Source organism: Eptatretus burgeri, chromosome 14 (assembly GCF_056783735.1).
Source record: "Eptatretus burgeri isolate ZD-2024b chromosome 14, Ebu_testis_v1, whole genome shotgun sequence".
In the NCBI taxonomy this organism is placed as follows: domain Eukaryota; kingdom Metazoa; phylum Chordata; class Myxini; order Myxiniformes; family Myxinidae; genus Eptatretus; species Eptatretus burgeri.
This window is the reverse complement of record NC_140974.1, coordinates 53,597,971-53,612,404: the sequence shown is the minus strand read 5'-3', so window position 1 is coordinate 53,612,404 and position 14,434 is coordinate 53,597,971. Positions and strand designations below refer to the sequence as shown.

General features: G+C 45.7%; 1 protein-coding gene across 2 annotated transcripts in view; it reads left to right on the top strand.

Annotated features, from left to right (window-relative positions):
- The window catches only part of LOC147013224 (angiopoietin-2-like), a 103,568-nt gene that overhangs the window by 48,844 nt on the left and 40,290 nt on the right, over positions 1 to 14,434 (top strand). For both annotated transcript variants that reach the window (XM_085854877.1, XM_085854878.1), the window contains exons 2-3: positions 7,356 to 7,490; positions 11,295 to 11,416. In XM_085854877.1, coding sequence (XP_085711003.1) covers positions 7,356 to 7,490; positions 11,295 to 11,416 — 257 coding nt within the window. The remainder of the gene's footprint in view (positions 1 to 7,355; positions 7,491 to 11,294; positions 11,417 to 14,434) is intronic.

Here is a 14,434-nt window from a genome sequence, read left to right as displayed (position 1 = left end):
GAGGTAAACAAGCAAAACTTTCGGTACTGGGGAACTGAAAATCCTGGTAATGCATCAACTCAACTGGTGCCTCAATCTGTTCTCAAAGTCACCATGTGGGTGGCGGTTGGTTGGTATGGGATAATTGGTCCATACTTCTTTGAAGATTACCAGGGAAGCACTTGCACGGTAAACCAGAGGAACTATCGCGAAATGATTCAGGAATTATATCTGCCTGAGCTACGTACTCAGGCCCGTAGGAGAAACAACCTGATCCAGATGAGAACCCAGTGGTTCCAGCAGGATGTGGCACCACCCCATACAGCCAGGGAAACAAGGCGTTTTCTCAACCAACATTTTGAGGGCCGCTTTATCTCCCTCTATGAAGACGTTGAGTGGCCACCGTATTCCCCTGACCTTACTCCTCCAGACTTCTTCTTGTGGGGGTATCTCAAGGACAGGGTCTGTGGAAACCCTAAGCCTCAGACTCTTGATCAGCTAAAGGAAAACATCCACCGAGAAATCCAGAACATTCCTCAGGAAACGTTTCCCAAGGTGATGGAGAACATGAAAACGTGTTTGCAGGCAGTGATCGGACAACGTGGAGCCTATGTCGAACATGTGGTCAAAAAGAAAACGACGATTCTATACCAAAATTTAAATTTTGGTGGCAATTTTGACATTGGTACAATAAACTTCAACCTTTCAGCTTTCTATCCAGCCATATATCTTTTTAATATATATATATATATATATATATATATATATATATATATATATATATATATATATATATATATATATATATATATATATGTTATGACCATCCTCTTTGCAGATGAAAAGTTGTATATTTTTTTGGGACACCACATATATATATATATATATATATATATATATATATATATATATATATATATATATATATATATATATATATATATACATATATATATATATATATATATATATATATATATATATATATATATACATATATATATATGAGGTGTGTTCAAAAACTATCCAACCTTTGTTCATAAAAATACTCGTATCCAGATACAACAAACTTACACTAATCTCCTTCAAAGTAGCCCCCTTGGGCTGCCACATACTTCTCCCAACGGATCTGCCACTGTCGGAAGCAGCGCTGGAACGCCTATTTTGGGATGGCGCGCAGCTGGTCCGTCACATTCTGCATGATGTCTTCTCTGGACTGAAATCTGGTCCCTTTCAGGGACATTTTCAGCTTGGGGAAAGCCAGAAGTCACACGGAGCCAGGTCGGGAGAGTAGGGAGCCTGACAAAGCACAGGTGTGTTGTGTTTGGCCAGGAAACTCTGTATCAAATGTGAAGAATGGGTGGGTGCGTTATCGTGATGGAGCTGCCAATTGACTGCTGCCCACAGGTCCGGCCGTTTGCGGTGCACAGCCTCACGAAGGCCACGCAGTATCTCTTGGTAGTACTCTTTGGTGATGTTTGTGCCGTGTGGTGCGTACTCGTGATGAACCACGCCACTGGAGTCAAAGAAGACGGTCATAATGACTTTAACATTGCTGCGGACCTTCCTTGCTTTTTTTGGCCTCGGGGATGTTGGATGCTTCCATTGTGATAACTGGAACTTGGTTTCTGGGTCGTACCCATAAACCCAGGTCTCATCGCCAGTGATCACTGTGTTGAAGTTGGGATCGCTGTTCACAGTCTCCATCATGTCCTGTGCGATCTCCAAACGGAGTTGCTTCTGCGCGATCGTTAGCAGCTTTGGCACGAACTTCGCTGAGATTCTCCTTAAGCCCAAATCCTCAGTCACAATGGAATGAACGGATCCAATGCTGACGCCTGCCTCGTCTGCAAGTTCTCTGATCATGATTCGACGATCCTACATCAGCAGGGTCCTCACTTGGTCAATGACGATCTCATTTCGGGATGTTGAGGGCCTACCAGAACGTGCTTAACTTTCCACTGATGTGCGACCATCTTTGAAGCGGTTGTACCACTCTTTTATCTGTGTGGTGCCCACTGCTTCGTTCCCGAAGGCCTGTTGAATCTTGCGGATCGTTTCCACTTGGGAATCGCCAAGCTTGACACAAAATTTGATGCAGTTCCGTTGTTCAAGGTGTTCCGTCATTTTGTCAAAAACGAAAATCCGACTGCGCTCACTTACACTTCCTCACTCATCGGCGGTCTGTCGGCGACTGACAGCTTCTGCAGGCGGGAAAATATTCACGCATATGGATTAGGATCACCTACATACGTGCACCAAACCACGCCTCCTTAGCTTCATTTGTTTACGCACGAAAAATTAAGGTTGGATACTTTTTGAACACACCTCGTGTGTGTGTGTGTGTGTGTGTGTGTGTGTACATATATATATATGTCAGAGACCAACTCTGACCCTGAATGCGATGTCATTCTGACATAAATTATACCAACACTTCACTTCCAAACTAGGATGGCCTCCGTATGGCACTCACATCTTTGAAGACCGAGATTTATGGTCAAAAATAAATGAAAGCAGAGCCACTGATCCAGAGTTTGCCCTTGTGATGGGCTCATCAGGACGACATACTACCCAATTTTTATTTGACTTAAGTTGGTTAAATAAAAATCCAACCCCCGAACTTGATGAGGTAGCAAGACACAAGTTGATTTCCATAAAATAGGAATGCTGCACAACCTGTTAGGAACACAGAGACAATATGTTCATATGGCAGACGATGCACGTTGATGAAAGGGTGTGGAGCATTTTCTGTTGTGGGACGCGACCTGTGCCTTGATACCTCAAATTTAGGCCGTTCAGTTTGTTTGTTTTTTCTCTCTCTCTCTGTCTCTCTGTCTCTCTGTCTCTCGTCCTGTTGCATCTTGATCCATTCCATGTACTAGCTCTTCCATGAGCCTCGACTATTTTTTTATTTAAAAGAAGAGGTTGACTGAACCCACCATGAGGTGAGGAGACAGTTTGCATTCTGGGTCATCTTCCAATGAGGTCGGGGAGCCATATTAAGAGTGGGGACAGGCGGACATTTCGGGTGGGATGCATGAGCATTTAGTCTCTCCACACACTTCTTCTTCACTTGAGACAGACTGCACTTTGAGAGACTCGAGGTTGCAATCCCTTTGGTGCTTCAACAGACCTCTCCTCGACCCTTCACTCTCAGACCATCGTTGGCTGCTCGCTCACTCACTGACTGCTCTGCCGCACCTGAATCACCTCACTCGGACTCACGACAACCCATGCTGCACATGACCAGTGCTACGCACCGGAGCAGAGAGCTGAGGACAGGCTGACCCTTTGAGAGCCATGGGCTGTGCCAATAACACTGAACAACAAATTTCAAATTTTTTTTTTTACTGGAGATGTGTAAAGTGATTAAGACTAATTTGGGTACGCTGATTTCAAAAATCATAACCGTTTTGCTGTATCACGTCAGGATTTTCAGGAACAGAAATATTCCCATTGCCTAGAAGTCAGGATTTCAATGAAATTTACATATGTCTTTAACATCTCTATTTCGTACAATTGTTGTTAACTTGTGTTATATTTCTTTCTTTCAGATAAAGATGAGTAGGCGTTCCTGTACCAATCATCCTGACAACTTCTGTTATGTCTGTGGTCGGTATACCAAAAAAGATCAACAGCGAAGTATATCTACAGCAGTGAAAATGAAGGCCGCCTACTTTCACTACTTCGGGTGTAAGGTGGGGGACCAAGAACAGAGCTGGGCACCACACATCTGCTGCACAAGCTGTCACACAACCTTGACTCAGCGGTTGGTGGGCAAGCGCGCGAGCATGCCATTTGTGGTGCCCATGATATGGCGTGAGCCGCAGAATCATCATGATGATTGTTATTTCTGCTGCACAAGCATCGCCGGCTTCAACAAGAAGAATAAAGGTCACATCAAGAACGCTGACTGCGTCTCTGCTCGGAAACCTGTGCCTCATGATGACGAGAACCCCGTTCCAACACCTCCAGCTGATCAGAACATAGCTGTAAGCAGTGTTGAAGAGGATGGTGTTGATGAACCTTTTGAACCCGACACTCAAGAATCACACCTTCTGAACCAGGGAGACTTAAATGATCTTGTAAGAGATCTCTCGCTGTCAAAGGCGAAGGCAGAGCTGCTTGGATCAAGGCTGCAGCAGTGGAATCTACTTGAACCTAACACCAAGATATCCTTGTTCAGAGCACGTCACAGAGACATGGCTGAGTTCTTTGAGATGGAAGACACGATGACATTCTGCAGTGACATCAACGGTCTGTTGAAAGAACTTGGGTGTGATCACGATCCTGCAGACTGGCGCCTCTTCATCGACTCGGGAAAGAACAGCTTGAAGGCTGTTTTGCTCCACAATGGCAACGAGAAACCATCAGTCCCACTGGCTCACGCGTTCGGCATGACAGAGACCTATGAGACTATGCGGCAGCTGCTTGATTCCATCAAGTACAATGACTTCAACTGGCACATCTGCGGAGACTTGAAAGTGGTGGCGCTGTTGTTAGGGCTGCAGTCAGGCTACACGAAATACATGTGCTTCCTTTGTCTCTGGGATAGCAGAGACGACAAGAATCACTGGACGAAGAAAGATTGGGAAGAGCGAAAAGAGCATGTACCTGGTCGACACAACGTGAAGCATGTCACCCTTGTCGACCCAGCCAAGGTTTTCCTTCCACCACTCCACATAAAGCTCGGCTTGATGAAAAGTTTTGTACGGGCAATGGATCTGAATGGGCGTGGGTTTTTTTCCTCAAGGAAAAGTTTGGCAACACCTTGTCGGAGGCCAAGATCAAGGCTGGTGTCTTTGTTGGACCGCAAATCCGACAGATTATGAAGGACGAAACTTTTCCGACAACTCTAAACCCCAAAGAGCTGGCAGCGTGGAGGAGCTTCAAAGCTGTGACGGACAACTTCTTGGGGAACGAGCGCGCGGACAACTATGAAGAAATAGTGCAGCAGATGCTGGAGTCCTTCAGGAAACTTGGCTCCAGGATGTCCCTGAAAATCCATTTCCTACACCAGCACCTGAACTTCTTCCCTGACAACTTGGGAGCAGTCTCGGACGAGCACGGCGAGCGATTCCACCAAGAGATTTCACTCATGGAGACGCGTTACCAAGGGCGGCACAACCCGAACATGATGGGCGATTTCTGCTGGTTCCTGCATCGTGAAACTGACACAGAGCAGCACAAACGCAAAGCCAAAGCCTAAAGCATTTTTAATTACATTCTAGTGGAGTTTTTCTGTAATTTCTATAATTTTGAAGCATTCATGATGAAATAAATGAATTTTTGTAAATTTCATTGAAATCCTGACTTCTAGGCAATGGGAATATTTCTGTTACTGAAAATCCTGACGTGATACAGCAAAACGGTTATGATTTTTGAAATCAGCGTACCCAAATTAGTCTAAATCACTTTACACATCTCCAGTAAAAATTTTTGTTGTTCAGTGTAACCCAGAGGAGGCACAAGCTTCTCAGAGTTGTCGCAAGGTTCGAATAGGTCCGAGCCATACACCCCAACTTTCTTTCTTTCTCTCTCTCTCTTTTCTTTGATGGATGTATGTGGGCCCCAGCGTAAAGTGCGAAGTTAACTCTGATTATCTGACATCTGTAGGGTGCGAGTGTCTGCATAGGGGTAATGGGAATGTATTTGCCTTGTAAATATGCACTGCAATTGACCTGTATATATGTGTTCACGTTGATTACATGTGGAAAAGTCACTTGTCTCCAGACTCTTCCTGCTCACGTCGTGATGGAAGCATAAGGCAGCTGAGTTATCGGTTGATCTAAAGATTGGGCCAAAATTAAGACCGCAGTCACGTGACTTGGTTTCGCTTGGCCTATTCATAATATCCGTCATGTGACTGTTGGCACGTTACTCGCTTCGCCTGTCACAGTAACACGACTCTGGAAACTGGGAGGCAGCAATAAATTCCTGGCACGAGGGGTTATCATGGTCACTTAACGACTCACCGAACCTGTCTCACATTATCTGGATGGGGCACGACTGTAATAATATCTAGTCTTGTGTGTGTGTGTGTAATATATATGTATATATATGTATATGTATATATATATATATATATATATATATATATATATATATATATATATGTATGTGTATGTATATATATATATATATATATATGTTTCTGTATACTGTATATGAGTCTGTTTGTTCCTTATACATTTCCAACCCCCTCGGCAAATTTCCCAACAATTTGCTGGAGCACATTATTTTCTCCCACTGAAGATGAATTTCGCAGAAACTTTCCGTTAGCAATGAAACTGATGTTTGACATTTTTTTTAAAAAACAACGTGAAACAAGAGCGTTTTCGATGAGCGGACGGAACATTGTATATTCCGTGATGTATCACCACCACTGACATTGGCTCTGGAGGTGACACATTGCTCCTTCGGTTGGGAGAAGAGCTTGAAATGTGTCCTTGCATTCAAAGGTCTATGCTTTGTCAGGAATCTAGCCTTTTGCATTTAAATATTTATTTTCTGTATGCACAATGGAAATTAATTACACAAAGGGTCCTTCATCTCCGCAAGACTACACTGAGTGTACCGAGAGGTCGCACAATCTTGTACGATTTTAAATAAGGGAACGGGGAGGCCATTTGGCTCTTCGTTGCTATGTTGCTCTTGTGAGTTAATTTTTGCTGCAGCCTACAGGTGTAAAACGTCCTTTCTGGCCTCAGACGTTTTTTTTCTGGGTGTTTCCTCCCCTTGCCCATTCTTCCTCCAAGTGGCCCTCTGTTGTGTCCCTCTACCCTGCTGTTGGTGTGTTTCCGTCCCTTTTCACCGTGTTCATGTATCTGTGACTTCATCTTAACTGAAGACAACCTGATTGATACTTTAATAAACTACAAATAACCTGGTCTTTATCAGGTGACCCAATCTGTGCTTGTGTGTTTGGTGGTCGCTCGAGTACCCTTATTTTCAGTTTTTCCATCTGTCTGTATGTTTGTTTGTTTGTTTGTATGTAATGAACAACTCTGGAGGCCAGAGGAGTCAACCGATTTTGATGAAACTTGACTGGTAGGTTCATACCAGGATCTAGTTCTATGCTTTTGAGCACCGTTGCTATGGACACCACTGTTGCCTAGCAATGGGACTTTGAAATTTTTGAAAAATCCTAAAAAAATTATTTTTTCGAAAATCGGCTTCCAGGCTTTTATGCGCACTATAATCAACCTCTTTGTCAAAAAATTTTCAGCCCGATCCGTCAAAAACTGTATGACTCGTATCCAATTATGTAGCGACCACCCATGTTGCCTACCGGCTTGTGTATGTATATGTGTACAGATATGTATTTGTTTTGGTATTGCATTATTTAACAGATATCTTGTGCCCCCATTGTATAGCTGGAGAGTTTTTTCCAAAACGAAATGTCAGGTGTCCGAGAGGAAAACGTTCATGAAAACCAAGAATCCTCGAACGCCACGTGGCTTGGACATCGGACCTCTCTCCAGGATCTTGGCGATGATGTGAAAGCAAAGGTGGGCCTCTTGGACCAGTCTATTTCTAAAAAATCACCAGGCAAGTTATTTTGCTTCAAAAGGCATGTCCATGAGACCACTCATTCCTTTACCCTCTTTCATTTGGCCCAAAAACAAGCTTTCTTCATGTTTTGTTTCCTTCTTTTCCTTTCATCATCTTTCGGCCGTTTACGCACGTTTACAAAACCCCGGCCACTTCTGCTTTGAGGCCAAGACTTTACGCTTTTAGCCATGCTGTTACTTCTTGCTTTCCATCTGTGATCACTTTGCTTTGTCGAGACTGGAAGACCATTCCCTTTCTTGTGTCGCTCACAAACTTCAATTTCTTAAACGCTCATTCAGGTCTAGTCTCTCCGGTGCAAACGACGTACAGACCCCGGAGCCTTCGGCTTGTTTGATACGCACTCGGTTGATACCTGGGTTAAAATGAATCCTAACCCTCTGGATGTTCAACAAATAACAAATTAATAATATAAAAATTATAACACATTGATGTCTATTGAATTGGTTACCCTGTTGCTGATCTCCTCTGATGCACTGGATAAAGTTGCAGGGAACCCAAGCTCAAATCCCTTGTACCCTGTCCATTGTCTGCTCATGTAAATGTACAATGATGTCCATGATGTCCACTAATGTTTTTGTCCTGAATGATTGTTGCATACAAGCTCTTCCAAAAGCATGAGATCATTGTAAATAAAATATAATAATGGGATTGTTCAAATGAAAGTTCTTCGCTTATTCTGGCAGTTCATGAACTTTGTAATTGGTTTGTTATAAACGCACACTACTCGTACAGCGAAGGTACATTTGTGGTCACACCACATGCTGCTCGAGCAATTTCTCCAAGGCATGTTTACAACCATTGCTTTGAATTATGGCCAAAACATACATTGCTTTCTGTGGGTGTGTGGACCCAGAGAGCAGGGTGAGCTCCCAGTATAGTCGGTGTGGGTGTGTGAACCCAGAGAGCAGGGTGAGCTCCCAGTATAGTCGGTGTGGGTGTGTGGACCCAGAGAGCAGGGTGAGCTCCCAGTACAGTCCATGCTGGTGTGTGGACCCAAAGAGCAGGGTGAGCTCCCAGTACAGTCCATGTGGGTGTGTGGAACCAGAGAGCAAGGTAAGCTCCCAGTACAGTCCATGTGGGTGTGTGGACCCAAAGAGCAGGGTGATGTCCCATTACATTCCATGTGAGTGTGTGGACCCAGAGAGCAGGGTGAGCTCCCAGTACAGTCCATGTGGGTGTCTGGACCCAAAGAGCAGGGTGAGCTCCCAGTACAGTCCATGTGGGTGTGTGGAACCAGAGAGCAAGGTAAGCTCCCAGTACAGTCCATGTGAGTGTGTGGACCCAGAGAGCAGGGTGAGCTCCCAGTACAGTCCATGTGGGTGTCTGGACCCAAAGAGCAGGGTGAACTCCCAATACAGTCCATGTGGGTGTGTACTCACAGAGAGCAGGGTGATGTCCTATTACATTCCATGTGAGTGTGTGGACCCAGAGAGCAGGGTGAGCTCCCAGTACAGTCCATGTGGGTGTGTGGAACCAGAGAGCAAGGTAAGCTCCCAGTACAGTCCATGTGGGTGTGTGGACCCAAAGAGCAGGGTGAGCTCCCAGTACAGTCCATGTGGGTGTGTGGACCCAGAGAGCAGGGTGAGCTCCCAGCACAGTCCATGCTGGTGTGTGGACCCAGAGAGCAGGGTGAGCTCCCAGTACAGTCCATGCTGGTGTGTACACCCAGAGAGCAGGGTGAGCTCCCAGTACAGTCCATGCTGGTGTGTACACCCAGTTAGCAGAGTGAGCTCCCAGTACAGTCCATGCTGGTGTGTACACCCAGATAGCAGGGTGAGCTCCCAGTACAGTCCATGCTGGTGTGTACACCCAGAGAGCAGGGTGAGCTCCCAGTACAGTCCATGCTGGTGTGTACACCCAGAGAGCAGGGTGAGCTCCCAGTACAGTCCATGCTGGTGTGTACACCCAGAGAGCAGGGTGAGCTCCCAGTACAGTCCATGCTGGTGTGTACACCCAGTTAGCAGGGTGAGCTCCCAGTACAGTCCATGCTGGTGTGTGGACCCAGAGAGCAGGGTGAGCTCGCAGTACAGTCCATGCTGGTGTGTACACCCAGATAGCAGGGTGAGCTCCCAGTACAGTCCATGCTGGTGTGTACACCCAGATAGCAGGGTGAGCTCCCAGTACAGTCCATGCTGGTGTGTACACCCAGAGAGCAGGGTGAGCTCCCAGTACAGTCCATGCTGGTGTGTACACCCAGTTAGCAGGGTGAGCTCCCAGTACAGTCCATGCTGGTGTGTGGACCCAGAGAGCAGGGTGAGCTCGCAGTACAGTCCATGCTGGTGTGTACACCCAGATAGCAGGGTGAGCTCCCAGTACAGTCCATGCTGGTGTGTACACCCAGTTAGCAGAGTGAGCTCCCAGTACAGTCCATGCTGGTGTGTACACCCAGATAGCAGGGTGAGCTCCCAGTACAGTCCATGCTGGTGTGTACACCCAGAGAGCAGGGTGAATTCCCAGTACAGTTGGAAAGGGACCTTTCATTACTTGATCACCGCCATGTGTGTAGTATTTTGAAACTGAAGTCAACACAACAAGGTTGCCATCATATTATCCATGTGTAACTTATTTTTGTAGGAGATTATGTTTAAGTTTGTAAACGTCCTACACATGTCCCCCCCCCCCCTCTCAGGTTACATATTCCCATAGTTTGTTCTATAAACTATGCACACATTATACTGCTGCCAGTTCAGCTTGTAACGGGGTTTGTTTAAGAGTTCTAAAAATACAGGGTGAAAGTTAACGCTGTAAGGCGCTTGTTAGGATTATCAGTTTGCTACTCAGACAGGATGAAGTAGCTGTGGATGAAGCTGTCACCTTGCACGTGATAAAAACCAACCAAATGTGATTTGTACTCCCTTAATAGGATCCGCACAAGCCCTTTTCCATCCAACTTGCAGGCATCACCCCGACCATCTGTTGTATCATAGGCCCTGTACTCGATTATGTAGTAGAGACCAGTCTTATCTCCTGATGGACATGTTGGTTTGGCTGCACACCTAGTCTCTGTTGTGCTGTGTCAAATTCAAACATGTCCATACGTTTGACGTGTGGAAAAACTCACCCTCCTCATGCTGTCACTGAGCAGCACCGTGCAGGGCCTTGCTACGCCCACACCACTACTTTCAGCAGTCACAATGAGGATTTCCTACGATTAGAATTGGCAAATTAATTTGCTATGAAGTGTTGGAATATATGTTCCCTTCCAGGGAACTTCAACGCAGGAGGAGGCCAATGGGTCCATCAAAGCCAGCACAATGGTTGCCCTTATGTTTGTCTTCGCTGTCAAGCAAGGAAGCAGCATGGAACATTTAAGAAAAAATCTTTGGTATGACTCGGTTTTCTGTGTGTTTTCTCCCTGTCCGAACCACTGACTTCCCACACTCAGAACAGACGCTCTAACCTTACATGGGTCACCACTCCCATGCAGGAGTAAACGTGTTTGCATTGAATGGTCTGTGATTTCACAAGGGGACGACAACCAACTTTCTCAAGTTTTGGATTAGAGATGAACTCGTTTCAGGGCTGAACAAACACAAGAATGGAACTTTATGATCTCAACTGAAACATCACAATTTGCAGGTCTTTATACAGGTGTTTTAGCTTGAGATGAAACCTGCTTTACAAATATCAGGACATTGATTTAGAAACAAACTTGAATTAAAAGGCCATGAATGGGAACATGCTGCTCACCCCCAACGTACATGGTCAGGTCCTGAAGCTGAGCCTGAATGTCCCGACAGCTCCTCAATCAGACCGACTGGCTGGAGTCGCTGCTTTTGGAGAAATCCCTGTCCATGGGCAGGTTGGAGTCGCAGTTGAAGCAACACACGCAGGAAATGCATGAACTTCAAGACCAGAGCAGGTGAGGTCCACACGGCCCTCTATGGCCTCGAGTCTTGATATGTCACACTCTATTTTACCCATTACATTTAAACGTAAAAACTATGTCTCATCTTCATTTAAAAGATCTTTTTCTCTTCTCAACGAGGATCGACTCGTGTGAATGGTGTTATTACACTTTTAGCCTCCAGTGATGAAGTTTCATTGACACAACTACTGACCAAACTGGTCCTGGTCCACTGCGCATCCTTCCCTTCTTACTCAATGACACACCACCATGACCTAAATTTCAGGTCTCGCACTATTCCACCTTCTTTGCTTGTGGAAATCCACTGTGCTGTGTTTTGTTTTGAAACTGTGCCCATTGCTGTGTTGTGCTGTGTGTCGTCAGCCCATTGCCTTCATATTATCTTCATTCCACCTTCCCCTGTGTCTATTCCCTCGAATCTTTCAACAATGCCTTCGAGCATCACCTCATTCATTTCCTAGTAACCCCTCCTTGTCTGTCCTCTTTATTTTTCTTGTTGAGTGAGAGGGCAGGGTTAGGGTTAGGTTGAGGGTTGAGTGACGAAAGAGAGAGAGACTTCGAAGATAAGGGATGTGACGAAGAATGAGGACTAGGGGAGGACACAGAAGGTGGACAAGATGGATGCAGAAGCGAACTCTCAGGAAGGAAAACAGTAAACTTAGAAGGAGGTGGGCTTGGGGAGAGTTAACGAGGGTGGAAAAGATCATGATTTTGCATATCTGGTGCTGAACAGCTGTCTTGAAAACCTGGATGGAAAATGAGATTGTAGACAATGTGGAAGTTGATTCCACAGGTGGAAGAAAATAGGAATGAATTAGTGGAAGTGAGCAGTGATTCTGGATTTAGATAGATTCACCAGAAGGGGGTTGTTAGCAGACCTGGGGCATCCTGCAGAAACCTGGGGGGGGGAGGGGGGGACCAAGCATGGAAAGAGCAGAGGGTACAAGACCAGAAAGGAGGTGATAGAAGGCAAAGACCACCAACCTGTTTCCTATTTGAATGTTATAGGCCCATAGACTCAGCCTTCTTACGAGAGATTCCAATGATCTTGAAGACATTGGTTTACACGGCATCAAGCTGCAGTGAAGGCCTTGCAGGTGGATAAGAATTCTGTCGTGCCAAGGGAGCTCTTTGCACGACAGAGGATGCCCAGTCGGCCAGCGACTGTCTTTGGAGGTCAACTTAGTAATGTGGTTTGCCCAAGAAGGATCGCGGATGGCAGTGAGACTCGAGAGTTTGAGAGATTTAACTTTTCAGAGGGTTGTTAACAAAGTAAATGGGCAGGTTAGCCAGATGGTCCTTTCGGAGAGAGACAGTTAGCGTGTGGCATTTCTCAGGATTGAAAAACGTATTACAAGAGTTTGACCAGCTTATCTCTCTATCGAGTGCAGCCTGAGGCTGCTGGTTGCAACATTGGTTGGGACGCGGCTATGCCGCTGATGCGGTGTCCCCCTTACCGGTACACTGGTACTCATTTTGCCGACCTCGGAAGGATGACAGGCTGAGTCAACCTCCTGGTGTATTTTAATTCAGTGGCCAACGGGGCTTGAACTCAGGACCCTAGGATCCCAAGCTGCCACCCTAACCACTAAGCCAACACCAGGCTTATGACTAGCTTATGATTCTATCAAAGTCTGCAGAGAGGGAGAGGCTTCTGCCGACCTATCTGAAGGATAGGAAGGAAAAGTGGGTGGGTATGTTACAGCAGAGGGTGGAGTCATCAATAAAACGATAGAGGATTTTCCAGAGTCAGAGAGATTGTTGATGAAGATCAGAAAAAGAACAGTCCCCAGAACACTGGCTTGAGGAACTCCAGCCTTGACAGGGAAAGGAGATGAGAGGATCCTGTTCTTCTTCTTCTTCTTCTTGCGTATGGCAGCTGTGCTGGGGTAGCTATCATTTCTTGGAAGCACGACTGTGTCGCTGATGCAGTTCCCCTTTACCAGTACATGTTGGTACTCATTTCGCCGACCTCGGGAGGATGACAGGCTGGGTCAACCCCCTGGTGCATTAATTCAGCGGCCAACAGGGCTTGAACTCAGGACCCTAGGATCCCAAGCTGCCACCCTAACCACTAAGCCAACACCAGGCTAGGATCCTGTTGAGAGCCATGCATTGGCTATAGAAATGGAGGAAGTCAGCAAACCGTGTGTGTAGTTGGCCTTGGATGCCAGAGGCAGAGGGTTTGGAGAGCAAGGTGGGATGCCAGACTGTATCGAATGCTCGAGCTGTATCGAAAGAGACAGCTCTGATTTCACATCTGACATTAAGGGCCTCTATCCATTGTTGGTAGAGTACATTGAAGCAGCATATCCAAGTTAGAGTTACCTAGTCTGAATACAAACAAATGAGCAGAAAACAGGCTTTTGGAGAAATAAAAAGATTTGACGTCAACTGCGATTATGGATTCCATGACCAATGACCATGCTGATGATATAAAGTAAGCTAATAGGTCTGTAGTTAAATGAATAGTTTTTGTACCTTGTTTATGTAATGCAGTGATGTTGGCTAACTTCAAAGCAAATGAAATATGTCTGAGGGCAAATGATGTGGTGAAAAGAGCAGAAAGAGCATGTGTAAGAGCAGCAGAGCAAGTTTTTCGGATGCGTGAGCTGATGCAGAATCAGTCAAGAGATGCAAGAAAGCTCTCCACCTTCTCAGGTGTAAAAAAAACCCCTTCTCTTCTTCTCTTCTCAGAGTCCGGGAGCAGTTTGGTGTGACATGGTAGGCCCATCAAGACCGTTCTCGCATACCACAGCTTCAGGATTCTGAGTTCCCATCCAAATTTGCAAACAGATGAAAAACGTCTTCAAAAATGATTTGCTTAAATCATGAAAATGATTCGTCGCGTTCAAGCAATTTGTCTACATTCGTATTTTGCATCATTGTAATCCGAAGCGTGCACTGAATTTTACTGCAGCGGCTGCCATGGAACTTGCGTATGCAAACATGTACACAGATCAGTACGAATCGCTTGCATATCGCGCACGGAAACGGAAAGTGGCAGTGAAC